The sequence below is a fragment of the Gossypium hirsutum genome, chromosome A11 (genome assembly GCF_007990345.1).
Source record: "Gossypium hirsutum isolate 1008001.06 chromosome A11, Gossypium_hirsutum_v2.1, whole genome shotgun sequence".
Lineage (NCBI taxonomy): Eukaryota > Viridiplantae > Streptophyta > Magnoliopsida > Malvales > Malvaceae > Gossypium > Gossypium hirsutum.
Genome location: NC_053434.1, coordinates 118,896,492 through 118,911,971, shown reverse-complemented (window position 1 = coordinate 118,911,971; position 15,480 = coordinate 118,896,492). Strand labels below are relative to the sequence as shown.

General features: G+C 33.0%; 2 protein-coding genes and 1 long non-coding RNA gene across 3 annotated transcripts; 1 reads left to right on the top strand and 2 right to left on the bottom strand.

The window, feature by feature from the left end:
* Positions 1-3,700: 3,700 nt before the first annotated feature.
* Positions 3,701-5,593, bottom strand: LOC121209440 (protein MAIN-LIKE 2-like). The gene is made up of 2 exons (XM_041080083.1): positions 4,711-5,593; positions 3,701-4,621 (listed from the first exon to the last, which is right to left on the bottom strand). The coding sequence occupies exon 1, from the start codon at positions 5,534-5,536 to the stop codon at positions 4,880-4,882; it is 657 nt and encodes a 218-aa protein (XP_040936017.1). The 5' UTR covers positions 5,537-5,593; the 3' UTR covers positions 3,701-4,621; positions 4,711-4,879.
* Positions 5,594-8,778: 3,185 nt separating this feature from the next.
* LOC107962633 (cytochrome P450 89A2) lies at positions 8,779-10,691 on the top strand. Its single transcript, XM_016899095.2, has one exon. It carries the CDS (start codon positions 8,924-8,926, stop codon positions 10,451-10,453), a length of 1,530 nt encoding a protein of 509 aa, XP_016754584.2. The 5' UTR covers positions 8,779-8,923; the 3' UTR covers positions 10,454-10,691.
* Positions 10,692-13,646: 2,955 nt separating this feature from the next.
* On the bottom strand, positions 13,647-14,352 carry LOC121209439 (uncharacterized). The gene is made up of 2 exons (XR_005904586.1): positions 14,152-14,352; positions 13,647-13,875 (listed from the first exon to the last, which is right to left on the bottom strand). It is a non-coding gene; the product is annotated as an uncharacterized lncRNA (long non-coding RNA).
* Between the last annotated feature and the right edge of the window lie 1,128 nt (positions 14,353-15,480).

Below are 15,480 nucleotides of genomic sequence, written 5' to 3'. Positions count from 1 at the left end.
ACAAAGGGAGAAAGTTGATAAGATGATGAGAGAAGTCTAAGATTACAGAATGAAACCAGAAGAAGACATTGTTCAACACATTATTACCGTAAATCAAAAGATGCAAAAAGTGTTATGGATGGGTCATGAAATGATTAGAAACAATAAAGTGCAATACCTAACCCTTAGAGGGACATTAATAGAACAGGAGCATCAAATCATTTTAGACGAACTTTGGAAGACATCGGTACCACGAACCAATTGGAATCTAGTTATAAACTTCGCGAAGTTTATAATATCTTATGGAGCAAGGAAAATAGCGAGACAAAGTATAGATTCACGAAAGTTAATTGGGAAGCAAAATGTGTTTGACAAACCATGGATGGATAAATTAGTTGTTAGGAAATTACCAAGAGAACTTATATATTCAATACCAGTTATAAAGATTGAAGAGGAAAAAGATCCCGAGGAATTTCCAAATTGGATTGTAAAAGATGAATATGAAGAGAATCAAGAATTTCTAAATTGGATTGTAGAGAATTTCCCAGATGAAGATACGGGATCGGAGATGGAAGAAAATGTAGAACTCAATATAAGTGGTTAAATGTAAAAATAAGTGTTGTTCATGTACAAAATTAGAACTGAAAAAGTATGGGCTTATGAATGAAAAAAATTGCATATTGATTAATTAATTTTGTATTTAAGTAATTTATTTATTGTTCGAAATTGTTTTGAGAAATTTTGTTAATTTTTTTAAAAGATTGAGTATTGAAGATGGATAATCAGTTTTTCTTATGCGTTTATTTCGATAGAATCATCTTAACAACTACCGTTGGATGCATATTTGAATGTCGACAACAAATAGCAATGAGATTTAATAGAAATGTCTCATTGGATGATATGAAGGGAAGAATTAACGCAAAAATTGTTAGACGTTGTGGAAGAAGGATCTCAAAACTTTTCTACAAGTTTCCAGTTTCGACAGATCCTATCAAATTCACCGAAATGGAACTTGTAGACGACGAAGACGTGGAGACGATAATAACTCTTTACTGTGGGAATGGGAGTGACAAAAATTCACCGATTCACTTATTTGCTGAGTTAGCTGGTATAGAGCAGAATGAAGATCTCATTGCATATGGTGAAGAACATGCAACTAAAGAACCGTGCGTGGTGGCTCCAATATCGTACGTTGATAGTGAATCGACTATACGTGGGATCGATATCGATCTTAATGTTACACCTGATATTGACGTGGTTGGTGATGATGGATACGGAAATAGTGATCATTGTGATGAAGAGGTCGATAGTGATAGTGATCCCGATGTGGACGATGTCCCTGATGATATTGACGATGAAGATGTGAATGACGATGAAAACATTAACGCGTCTTCACTGGGGAACCAGATGCGACGTATTATGATACACAATAACCATGAGCCACACATGTCGCTCATAGACCCCGATGCGGCGCATGAGGCTGAGTATCCGGAGTACCCTAAAATACTTCCTGCTCACCGGCTGACGGTAAATTCTAATCATGAGGAGTTATTGGTAGGCTAGAGATTCGAAAGCAAAGAAGAGTGTGTATTTGCTATTAAGCAGTATAACATGAATATATCAGTGGATTACAAAGTTACAGTGTCTAAACCGACATTATTTATTGGAGAGTGTTGGAAGTCGGCGGAAGGCTGTAATTGGTGTGTACGAGCTGCATTTATTCAAAAATCGCAGATGTGGGAGATACGTAAATTTGTTGGGCCTCACACGTACACATCAATATGTATGACTGAAGACCATGGAAAACTTGATTTTAAAACTATCTGTACGTTTATCATGCCAATGGTGAAGGACATGTCGACCATTAAAGTTTCAGTACTGATTGCCGAAATGCAGGCACGGTTTTAGTATCGAGTATCATATCGAAAGACGTGGATAGCTAAACAATTGGCAATAGAGCAATTGTATGGGGATTTCGATGCATCGTATAACGAGTTACAAGGATGGATAGCTGCTATGCGGGAGTACGTACCTGGGACTATCATTGAGTTACAGACACGATCTTATTACGGGCCGGATGACCAATTACAGCCAGAAAAAAGAATTTTCCATCGGATGTTCTGGACGTTTGATCCATGTGTGCGTGCATTTCCCCACTGCAAGCCGTTTGTGCAAGTAGATGAGACGTGGCTATATGGAAAATATACACAGATCTTACTTCTTGCGGTTGCTCAAGACGGCAACAGGAATGTGCTCCCGATAGCATTTGCCATCGTAGATAAAGAGAATATGGAATCGTGGGAATTCTTCCTTACCAATTTGCGGAGGTATGTTATTAGCAACGATAATATTTGTATCATCTCCGATAGAGGGAAATGATTAATTGCCGCCATTAGGCGTTCCAGTGTACCATGGAAATCTGTTTACTGTATCCGGCATATCGCGGCTAACTTTTATCGAGATTATAAGAATGCAGATTGGAAGAGACAAGTTGTAAAAATGGGTAAATGATTACCTTATCTTTTCAACATATGTTTTAATGCTTTAGGCCAATACTGTAACTTATCTTTCTTTAATACATATACAGCGCACGAGCTGGAGCCACATATTTTTCGCCAAAGAATGGCTCGACTTGAGAGTGACATGGAGGGTCAAACGAACACATCTTTCCAACAGTGGTTGGGTACTATAGAGCCATGGCAATGGGCTCAAAGTTTTGATGAGGGCTTTCGTTATGGTCAAATGACCACAAACTTAGTGGAGGGGGTCAATGCTGTGTTGTTGAAAACACGACATCTTCCGATTTAATCTGTCTTTTCGGCTACATTTTACAGGTTGGCAACCTTGATGCCAAGAATGGGTCAGCAACAAGTCAACCAGATAGAGGCGGGATACGTGTTTGTCGAAGATGTCAGAGATGCAATGGTTGCAAACCGTAGGATGGCGAGGTCGATGAATGTAGAAATATATTCACGACGCCATGAAACATTTCGTGTTATAGAGACCATCAGTCGTCGACCCGGTATACCACCTAGGTCATATGGAGTTGATCTCCGTAACAGATGGTGTGATTGCAGGAGGTTCCGAACACTTCATTATCCATGTGCGCATGTCGTGGCAGCGTGTGCTAAGATAAACCTTAATGTTGAACAATTTGTTGATGATGTGTACACACTCGAGCGCACATTACGTGTCTGGAAAAATGAGTTCCCCGTCCTGCCTGACTTGTCTACGTGGGAGGTGCCTCCGACGACTTTCGAACTTGTCCCAGATAGAGGGTTATGCAGGAATCCGAGAGGTCGTCCGCAATCATCCAGAATTCGTAATGAGATGGACATTAGGGAGAAATTCGATGGTAAGCGTTATGGATTATGCAGGTTAGCTGGTCATAATCGGAGTAAATGCCCGCAGCGAAACTATCATATTGGACAATCGTCACGATCGGGTAGGAATTGAGCCTATGTTGTAATATATTTAATTTATATAAAAAAATTATATTGCAAAATTTGTTCCAATTAGATTAATGTTGTAATGTATTTAATTTATATTACAATACTAAGTTTGTTAAGTTTTACTGTTTTAATGTTCAAAATGTCCAAATTAATCTTATTTACGTTATGGTCAAATTTTGTTACAATTTTCAAAGTTCCAATTAATCTAATTAAATATATAGAAAGAAATACAAACTTTTTTAATATCAAAACCCAATAAACCCCTAAAGTTGATGGTTAGATGGTGTGGTCCTAGGGGTATACCTATTCGGAGGTCGACGTTCACGTTGTGGGTGATCATGACGACCAACATCCTCTTCAGTCGTAGGTGAGGGTGTCTGATACATGGAAGAAAAATCATATGGCTCAAATGGCATCGATGAACTTGAGCCAGGAGGAGTGCCATGCTGCAGCGGATACATCTTAGGAGGAGTGGAGTACTGCGGTGGATATGGGCCGAGGCTAGTGCTGTACTGAGGGGGATACAGGCCGAGAGAAGTGCTGTGCTGCAATGGAGACGACCTAAAGATATCAAACCCGTAATGGTATCCGCCCCCTGACGAGCCCGGGAAATAGTCGTTGTCTGAGAAATCCGAATGATAAGAAGTATCAGCCGAATGTGAATGTGATTGCTCAGACTCAGCCTCAGGCTGTGCCTCCGGTTCCACCTCTCACTCGGGCTTGAGATCTGGCTGTGGATCGGGCTCTATATCGGCCACTGGCTCGTATGCCCCAGGTCGCTGCATGTGTGGGGGGACTACAGTCGACTGGGCACCAAGTAAATATGGCTTTCCCATACTAAAGTACCATTGCATGTACTCTGGCGATGGTTGCAAATCGGAAGACATATCCATCCGAGGTCTTCGACCCATCCGATTATCCCACACCGCAATATACCTCCGGTGCACAACCCCCCAATGCATTCCATGTTTCCCTCTCTTGTTGATGCCGTGAACCTTCCCCACCTCCTTTGGCGGATCCGGGATATACTGGATGCAACCAAACTGTCGTAATACTCGATCCCCATGGTACCACTCGACTACATTGAAACTGATAATTAGTGCGTTAGTGCACCACAATTGATAATGAATGTAGGCAGAAGATGGTATAACGGCCACAATTTCTGGTCTACGATATGGCATCCAAATAAACTGCACGATTAATACCATGGTTAAAATTTCACACGGTTTGAGTAAGATATATAAAGTAATTACATGTCGCGAATATTGGAATAGTTTACCCCTTCTCCGGCATGTTGCTCAATCAACAAACGATATATCGGGACAGTGTACGACCTCCCGATACCCGGATGAATACTCCATTTACGAAAACAAATTTCAAATAAACATAGTATCGTTAGAATAGTATCATTATAAAGAAACTATCAATTAATAACAAGTTAAATTTTATCACCTGTTAACTAGTGGATATACATATGGCTGGTGACTAACCGATGCCAAGAATGGCATCCGATAAAGAGCCCATGACTGCAACAATATAAGGCATCTGCCTATGTCTGCAGCATGAGGCTTTGTCGTCCGACAAAGCTCACGATACAACATAGCCAGAACTGCGGAGCCCCAGCTATACGAGCGAACATTATGCAAATCAGTTAATAGAGGTAAATACATGATATGAACCCTGTTGTTGTTCGCATCAGGCATCAATACACCCCCTATAATATGCATAATGTACGCTCGAGCTGCGCACATCAACTCTTCTTCAATGGCATTATCTGGTAAATGCTGAAAATTTGATTTCAACCATGTAAATTTCAAACCCGATAAAGTGGACTCATCATTGCCGGGCGAGGCTCCTAGGAGGCTATAACAAAGTGCAGCCGGCTTAGCTAACGCACTTACGCCCGTTACCGGACTCCCGTCGATTGGGAGCCCAAGTTGCAGTGCAACATCCTCCAGAGTGACAGTGCACTCCCCACACGGCAAATGAAAAGTGTGGGTCTCCGGGCACCAACACTCAACCAATGCGGATATTAAATCATACCGCAAATCAAACGTCCGGATCAATGCTGCTGACCCGAATCCAGCTAGCTCCAAGTACGGCATCAGTTGTGCATCCGGGGAATATCCTAAACCATTCACCCGGCCCCTTAATACGCTGTACGATTCCTGACAATGTTAAATTGCAGAAATAAGTTATAATAACATAATTTATTTGCGTAAATTACATAAATCATTTTAAATGGAACATGTGAGTAACAAATAACAATATATTACCGTTTTATTAACTGTGTCAGCTATGTGAGGATCTTCCTTAATCAATGAAGCCGTTGCCATACCTGCAATTTCAAATAAATTTCGGTTATTAATTTCAATGTTTGATGGATTTTAAATATTTGTCAAAATAACTAAATTTTATATATATTGCTTTTAATTACAAAAAAAATACCAAACCGTTTTTCCGACAGCATATTTTTTGTCATACTACATTAAAAAAATAAATATACCCAATTCAAATACAAATATTTTTATTATTATTTTAAAATGATAATAAGTAAAATATTTTGGTTTAAATTATAATATATATAATATACCCGGCATGTAGTTCAATATATTTTGGTATTTATTTTATTTTCGGATTTTATTTTTTAAAATATATTATTTTCGTATTTTATTTTTATATTATTTTAGTACATAATGTTTCAAATGTATTATTTTTGTATTTTTTTATATTAATTTAATAAAAAAACTCTAATTTTGACCGTTTGTTTTTCTATTTTATTCTCGGATTTTACTTTTTAAAATAAACTATTTTCATATTTTATTTTTATATTATTTTAGTACATAATGTTCCAAATGTATTATTTTAGTTTTTTATATTAATTTAATAAAAACTCTGATTTTGGCCGTTTATTTTTTATTTTATTTTTGAATTTTATTTTTTTAAAATATACTATTTTCGTATTTTATGTTTTTTATATTATTTTAGTACATAATATTTAAAATGTATTATTTTAGTTTTTTTATATGAATATAGAAAAAAACTCTGATTTTGGCCCTTTTTATTTTTTATTTTCGGATTTTATTTTTTAAAATATACTATTTTCGTATTTTATTTTTTATATTATTATAGTACATAATGTTTCATTTATTATTTTAGTTTTTTCTATATTAATTTAGTAAAAATCTGTGATTTTGGCCGTTTTATTTATTTTATTTTCTGATTTTATTTTTTAAAATATACTATTTTCGTATCTTATTTTTTTATATTATTTTAGTATATAATGTTTTAAATGTATTATTTTAGTTTTTTATATTAATTTAGAAAAAAAACTCTGATTTTAGCCTTTTTTATTTTTATTTTCAGGTTTTATTTTTTAAGATATATTATTTTCGTATTTTGTTTTTTATATTATTTTAGTACATAATGTTTCATGTATTATTTTAGTTTTTTTATATTAATTTAGTAAAAATCTGTGGTTTTGGCCTTTTTTTATTTTGTTTTCGGATTTTTTATTTTAAAATATACTATTTTCGTATTTTATTTTTTTATATTATTTTAGTACATAATGTTTCAAATGTATTATTTTAGTTTTTTTATATTAATTTAGTAAAAAATTATGATTTTGGCCGTTTTTTTTTATTTTCGGATTTTATTTTTCAAAATATACTATTTTCGTATTTTATTTTTTTATTATTTTAGTACATAATGTTTCATATGTATTATTTTAGTTTATTTATATTAATTTAGTAAAAAAACTCTGATTTTGGCCTTTTTTTATTTTCTAATTTCTTAAAATATATTTTTTAAAATATACTATTAAGCTATTCTTTTAATATTTTTTATACTATTTTTGTAAAAAAACTCATCACATAAAAAAATAAAAAAATCAAAATATAACATGCCAAATAAAATTAATAAAAAATATATCTAATTAACCTAAAACACACTTACCAAATAAATAAAATAAAATAATAATAAAATATTTTTCTACATAACATAGATAGGATTTTTTTACTTCAATAAAAATTAAAAATAAATTATGAATATATATAAAAATTAAAATAAATACAAACATACCTTAATATCTCTTTTTATCCAAAATATACCTTGCAAAAAATTAAATTTAAAAATTAAATCAAAATCAATCAACAATAATAACATCAACAATTAATATAAATCATTTATTTCCTTAAATTATCAATTAAAAATTATTTCCTTAAAAAAATTACCTTTTTTTCCTTCCCTCCCTCTTCTTCTTCTTCTCCTGCTCTTTTTCTTTTTCTTTTTCTTTTTTCTTCCCTCACCAATGCCGCCTACTCCTTCTTCTTCTTCATCTCTTCTCTTTCTCTTCTCCTTCCCCCTTTCTTCTTCTTCACTCACGCACACAAAGAAATTGGGGACTATTTTAAGGTCCCCAAACACAATAAAAAAAAATGTCTGAGACCAGTCCCGTCGGTGGCAGTGACGAGTCCCGTCGGTGCAGAGGAGTCAGCTGTGGGGTACCCTCCACCCATATTTTATTATTATTATTTTTTTGTCCTACTCTTTTTTTAACTGAAAATATTTTTTTAACTGAAATTGTGTCAGATTTGAAGGTGGTGCCGCCTATGCACCACCCTCCATCACTTCTAATAATCCATTTTCGTATATAATCTTAAGGATATCCCATTTTAATTTTTTTTTCATATTATTATAGTAAAAAAACCCTAGAAAGTACATTATAATAATTTAAAAAAATTAACAAAAAAATGAAATAGAACTTTTTTATGGAAGCCTAAAAAGTATCTTCTAGGATCATTCTGATAAAATTTTGATTAAAATATGATAGAAATCTTTGTGCTTTTGTAGATTTAAAATGCAGTCTCTCTATTTTTATTTTTAGAAATTTAGTTAATTTATTTTTCAGATTTAAAAATTTTAATCTAATTATTAACCCATTAAACTTCTATTAAATTTACTATTTTGATATTTGTAATAAATAAATACCCATTTAATAGCCGTGTAACAAGAAAAATATTATTATAATCAACCTGAATTGAATAAAAGAATTCCGACCGTATTAATAATTAAACTTGTATTTTTAAATTAGAATAATCGAATTTTATTTAATAAAAATAGAAAGACTACCTTCCAAATGGAGGAAGATTGCAAGTAGCTAAACCACATTTTAACCTATAAAATTAACTTTTATTCTATATCAATCCATAACTACCAAGAAATTATTGTTTAAAAATATATTTATGCTATTTATTTCCATATATAATTATTTTAAATTATTATTATTACTATTTAAAAAAAAGAATTTTCTTACTTGGATGGCATGAAAATTCAAGCACAAGAAGCTTCTAAAGAATTTCACAAAAGATCCAATGCCATGACAAGACAGAAGATAAAACGGAGACATTGCTGCCATAGAAGTCTTCAAACTGACAGTCGAAATTCCCATCATCTCTCATCTCTGAAACTTAAAGCTTTTACCCCCCAAAATAATGGAAACTTGGTTCCTCTTCCTCCTCACTATCTCCATTTCTCTTCTTCTCAAAGCTTTCTTCAACCTCTTATTCTCTTCCAAAAGGCTTCGCTACCCCCTTCCTCCATCTCCTCCTCCCACTTTTCCCTTCATCGGCAACCTCTTATGGATCCGCAAATCCTTCTTTCATATTGAACAAAGCCTCCGCCACCATAGCCGAAGCCTTGGTCCTATAGTCACTCTCTATATCGGTCGTCGTCCTTCCATCTTTGTATTCGACCGTTCTCTTGCGCACCAAGCTTTAATCCAAAACGGTTCGTTGTTTTCAGACCGACCCAAAGCTCTCCCTACTAGCAAGATCTTGACCAGCAACCAACATAACATCAACTCCGCTTCTTATGGACCAACATGGCGGCTCTTTCGTCGGAACTTGACTTCGGAAATCCTCCATCCTTCGCGTATAAAGTCGTATTCTCATGCTCGTAAATGGGTTTTGGATATTCTTATTGATGCTTTACAGCAAAAGGCTAAAAGTGGAGAATCAGTTGAGGTTTTGGTTCATTTTCGATATGCTATGTTCTGTTTGTTGGCTTTCATGTGCTTTGGTGATAAACTTAGTCAACAACAGATTAAAGAGATTGAAGCTCTTCAACGAAGGGCGGTTAATGGTTTTGGACGATTCGGTGTGCTTAATTTTTGGCCTAGAGTGACCAAGATTTTGCTTCGTAAGCGGTGGGAACAGTTGTTTCAGTTACGCAAGGAACGTGAAGATGTGTTGATTCCTTTGTTAAGAGCAAGAAAGAAAGGTAAAGATGAGAGATTGAGCAATAAGGAAAGTGATGATTATGTGTTGGCATATGTTGATACTTTGTTGGATTTGGAATTACCAGAGGAGAAAAGGAAACTTGATGAAGCTGAAATGGTCACTTTGGCCTCAGAGTTTATCAATGCTGGTACTGATACAACCTCCACTGCTTTGCAATGGGTTATGGCAAATTTGGTGAAATACTCTCATATTCAAGTGAGATTATTGGATGAAATCAAACAGGTAGTGGGAGATGGTGTTGAAGATATCAAAGAAGAGGATTTACAAAAGATGCCTTATTTGAGAGCAGTGATTTTGGAAGGGCTAAGAAGGCACCCACCAGCACATTTTGTGGTGCCTCATTGTGTGACAGAAGACACTATCTTGGGAGGATCTTTGATCCCCAAGAATTCAAATATCAATTTCATGGTGGCAGATATGGGATGGGATCCAAAGGTGTGGGAGGATCCAATGGCATTTAAGCCTGAGAGGTTCATGGGTGAGGAAGTGTTTGATATAACAGGGAGTAGGGAGATTAAGATGATGCCATTTGGAGTAGGGAGAAGAATATGCCCTGGACTTGGCTTGGCATTGCTTCATCTTGAGTATTTTGTGGCTAATTTGATTTGGAAATTTGAATGGAAAGCCACGGATGATGATGAGATCAGCTTGGAGGAGAAGCAGGAGTTTACCATTGTGATGAAGACTCCATTGATGGCCCACATCTCACCAAGGAAGAGTTAAGTTATTGGCCTTTTACTTAAAATATTGATACTTAACCTTTTTTTCATTTTTTTTTTGGGGGGGGGGGGGTGGGGTGCAATTTGATATGTAAAGTATGTCTGTTTTCTATATTAGTACTTAAAAGTATGTTTCTCTTATATTTTCTATTACATGTAAAGAAACCTGATCGCCAATCAAACCGCCACTTGGACTGATTGTCATGAGCAATGGTATGCCTCCTAATTTATTTTGAATGCTACATAGGATTGGATTAAATTGATGATTTTAGTCAAAGGCATGGTGCACGTTGCTTTTGATTTGTTTGCTCAGTTACTGCTGTAAGCCTTCAACCACATTCTGAACAGTGGTCGAGTTGAGTAGAAACGGCTTTTATATTGGGATATAATTTGCTGGGTAGGAATTGATTAAAATTTGATATAATTTTAAAATTTTTTAATTAATTATTTTATATAAAAAAACTTTCAATCATTTAATAAATATTAGTATATAAAATCTTTTAGATCGGTACGATAAAAATATTAAATTGATTCGAAAATTTATATGCACGACAAATACAATTATATCAATAAATTTAAGAGTTGAATCGTCAAAATATTAATGTACAAAAATATAACTCAACTCAACTCAAAACCAATTAATCCTGAACCGAATCCAATTACTTTCAAAATTACTACAAGTTGATTTATCATGTAAGTATTTTTCTTTTTCATTTTTATGTTATGAGTGTTACTAAGGTTTTCATAAGTTATTTTTGCTAATATTATGTTAATATTGTTGTTATTGTGTTTATTAAATGTTTATAGTGAATTTGTAAGTGTTATTTTAGCCAATATTATGCTATTATTGTTATTAACAAATGTTGAATATGTCATAAAAAAAAGAGTTGTGTTGTCTTATAAAACAGTATTTGTTATTTAACTACAATATTAGAGAGTCAATGGATTACAGACACTGGTGGACCCAAGGGTTAACAGGGGTCGGTTTCTCTAAAATAGAAAATTTTTTATTTAGGTTCTTTGTAATTTATAAAATTTTGAATTAGTAATAATAAAATTATACTTTAATTTTCTAAAAAATAATAAAAATTTGATTTAATCCTTTAAAATTTATAAAGATATAGAATATTAAAATAGTGAAATTACAATTTTACTACAGTAAAAATATACAATTTAATTCCACCCAAAAAATTTTCTTTTTTGCTCTGCCACTAATTACAAAGTTACTGAATTTATGCCAACCATTTATGTGTTTAAAATTCTATGTCAATTGCAATTGCAACTTGAAAATTTGGACACTCAATTACGAAGGAAACATATGTGAAAATTCCATAAATATAACAATTCATATCAGTGCGTTGTTGCTAATTAGCAGCTAGCATATAAAAATTAACATAAAAAAATATTTAGTTTAACGTAAAAAAAAATATCCACTAATAGCTCGAAAACTACAAGTGTACAATATCATTGCCAAATAATAATTACAATGAAATATTTCGAGGATCGAATCCATGAAAAAAACATATGAATGACTTCAACTAATTAACTCGACTCACTAACTACCAACTTACTAATATAAGTTAGCAATTAATAAAGGGAATGCACAATTGGATTGCAAGTAGACATAATATAATAATAAAAGACTATTTTACTTGTACAACCTCGATACATAAAATGAAATGGTGAAGACTCACCTTCGGTTAATGGCAATTAATAATCTATGTTACATAGATATGTCTCCATATTTAAACAAAGTGCTTGCAAAGTATAGTTGTCTCTTGCACATCTTCAACAACACCTCCAAGTAGAATATTGCAATTTACCTAACCTTATATGAAGTGCAATGTAGTCCTTAGTTGGTCGTTTTCCCTAGAACCAAGTTTGGACGGAATGCTCAAAAGCAAAAGTGTCACTGTCGCACCTTCCCTAACTCCTCCAAGTGATATATCACATTTATCAGCTTCGCCTTTGGTTATCAAGATCTTCAATTGGAGGGTTTTACCTAGAATCAATCTTGGGTAACCTCTTGATTAGATCGCTAGCGGAGAGTGGATGATTGGTACTCAACTCACCTTCCACTAGAATTTATGTTAACCTATATCTACCACTTAAAATTAACAACACGAGTACAAATCAAGGAAATTAAACTGCAGTTATCATTTTTAAATCAATATTTAATTATATTTCAATTACTAAGTCATTAGCCTACAAATCTCCCAACCACGTAAATAAATTAACACATTATAGATTTTCAAGTAATGTAAAAGATATAGAGATAGTGCGAGAAGTAAATATTAGATAAATATCAATCAATTTATTGCAATCTACTAACGAATTTGAAGTTGAATAGTCCATTATAAGTGTAAATGTCGATAATGACAATAGAATGATCGTAAAGCAATAAGAAAAGAAAAATAAGAACACACAGATTTCATATGGAAACCCTCTCAAGAAAAAAACCACGGTCAAATGAGAAGAAATTCACTAATGTTGAATAACGATACAAGAGGAGTTTCGACTACATTTATTTAAGGGTTGTTCTAATCAAAGTTAAATAGTAAAAGTATAAGTCTATACAGACTTCAACTTATTTAATTACCACTGCATTTATTTCTTCAACAAATAACAGGATTCGAATCACACAAACTCTAAAATTATCTTAATCTAATTAGACTTCTATCAACCACATAAAATGTGTAACAAATATTCGTTCATAAGATGATTCAAAGTTAGGCACAAAATTAATTAGAAGACACATCCTTGGGTTGGCCGAAGCAAATCCAACAATGTTCATTCCAATTTGGAAGAACGAGATTTGGACCACATATGAATATAAGCCTATACAAGTATAAGTTGAAACATGTCATATGGTTGGAGGTTAGTAGGTTTGATTAATGAATCTTAGGGTCTGTTTGATTGACGGAATTGATTTTCCGGAAAATCATTTCCAACTTTTCCAGTGTTTGATTGGCGGAAAACATTTTCCATTTGGAAAATGAACTCCAAAGCAAGGGAAAATGGGTTACATTTTAGGGAAAATGTCTTACCCTTTCAATTTCCGTAAGACATTTTCCGTGCTCTCCTCTCTATCGCCTCCTTCATTCCTTCCTTTATTTCCGGTAGAAAACTGCTTCTGTTTATCGATTTTCCAGTAACTTGTTTTTTTAATTATTCAATACTTGTTTTTTTTAACACAATTACAAATAATTTATTTGATATTAGTTGTTGTAGGCCAATTTTGGCCCGTTTACAAAATACCCAGGCCCATTAAACCATTTAACCCATCCTCAAACCCAAAACCTAAAATTAACCTAGCCCAACATCCAAGCCCAATCCCAAAACCCTAAACTCCCACTTGCCTCTTCCCACTCTCCCATGCTGTCTGCCATCAGCACCATCACACACCCCACCGTCCATGCCCATGCCCTGAAAACAAGCAAAACAGAAGCAAGAATAGAAAATAATAATAAAGTATGTAAAAATTAGGCCATATAAAAGCCACCCAAACAACAAACGAAAAAGGGGGAGGATGTACAAAAAGTTTGTATCAAAAACAAAAGAAAAAAGAAAAGCTTAGAAGGTGAAACTTCAATTTTTTTCCTCTATTATCTCAATCTTTCTGTTTATCTTTGCTTTGTTTTATTTTTTTTTTCATTAACTTACTTTAAAACGAAAAAGAATCAAGGAAGAAAAGAGTCTTACCGGATCTACCCCGTGGCCGCTCCCCTCTTCGTTCGGCAAGGTGAACCGTCGGCGATGATGGGTGTTGAAACCTTAGCTGAAGAAAGGAGGAAGAGATAAAAAGGGGGGTTTGAGAGCAGTTTTTCAGAAAAAATATATAAAGGTTAAATGGTTTTAAAATAAAAAATTGAAAAGTCAAAAGGAAACGGCGCCACTAACTATGATTTGTATGTTTCTGCTTTTAGGGATATTTGTCCCCCTGGTCCCTCAACCTCTCCAGTGCTTTGCAATTTAGTGCTTTAGTTACCTTTTTCCTATGATTTTGCAATTTGGCCACCTAATTCTCTGAGGTTTTCAATTTAGCCCCGTACCAAGCACTGCGTCTTAATGATTGGGGATATTTCTGTTTTCGGTCCTCCCATGTTGCGCGCATATTGCAATCTGGTCCTCTCCTCCTTATTTTCTTTTTAAACTTTGTTTTTAGTTTAATTTTAGACCTGTTTTCGTTTTGTTTTTCGTTTTTTTATCTAAATATCCTTGTTATTTTCATATTATTAATAATATTATTTATTTTTATTATTATTATTATTGTACATTAGTGTATATCTTCATGTATGTATATATATGTAGTAATGTTTCTATTACTTTATTTTAATATTTTTATTATAATGGCTTTTGTGTTTCAATATTATTATTATTATTATATATCCTTGTTAGATGTATACATATATATATTACTGTTTTTAATACCTTTATTTTAATATCATTTTATTATATTTACCTTTTGGTATTGTATTACATGGTTATTATTATATTTATTAGTGAATGCCGCTTACCCCCCGTATATATTTTTAATACGTATTAATAGTCAATTTTTTTAATATATATTATATGAATAATTTATATATAATATTATGTATATATTTTAATATTATCAGTTATATATCTCTATACTATATGATTTCTAATACTATTATTTATATATATATTTTCTTAGTACCACATTATGTATATATCATGTATATATTTATTTTTACCCATATTGTATTTATTATTAATTTTAATACATTTATTTTATAATCCGTATGTATATACCTTTCTTATTTGTATTATTTGTGTATGTTGCATTATTGATTTTGTATTTATTATTTTCCCTATTGCTACTTATTATATTATTATTTGGTGTATATATATCTTTTACTATTATTAGTATAAATGTATTTTCCTTGTCCATAGTATTCCTAATATTATTGTATATGTTCAATTACACTATGTGTATTTGTATCTAGTATGTATATATTTAGTAATATTGCATATATATGTCTATTAGGCATTATATTTTCATACATC

What these genes read in the sequence shown, in the direction of transcription:
- LOC107962633 (XM_016899095.2), top strand. Translation starts at nt 8,924, where the DNA reads ATGGAAACTTGGTTCCTCTTCCTCCTCACTATCTCCATTTCTCTTCTT.
- LOC121209440 (XM_041080083.1), bottom strand. Translation starts at nt 5,536, where the DNA reads ATGCCGTACTTGGAGCTAGCTGGATTCGGGTCAGCAGCATTGATCCGG.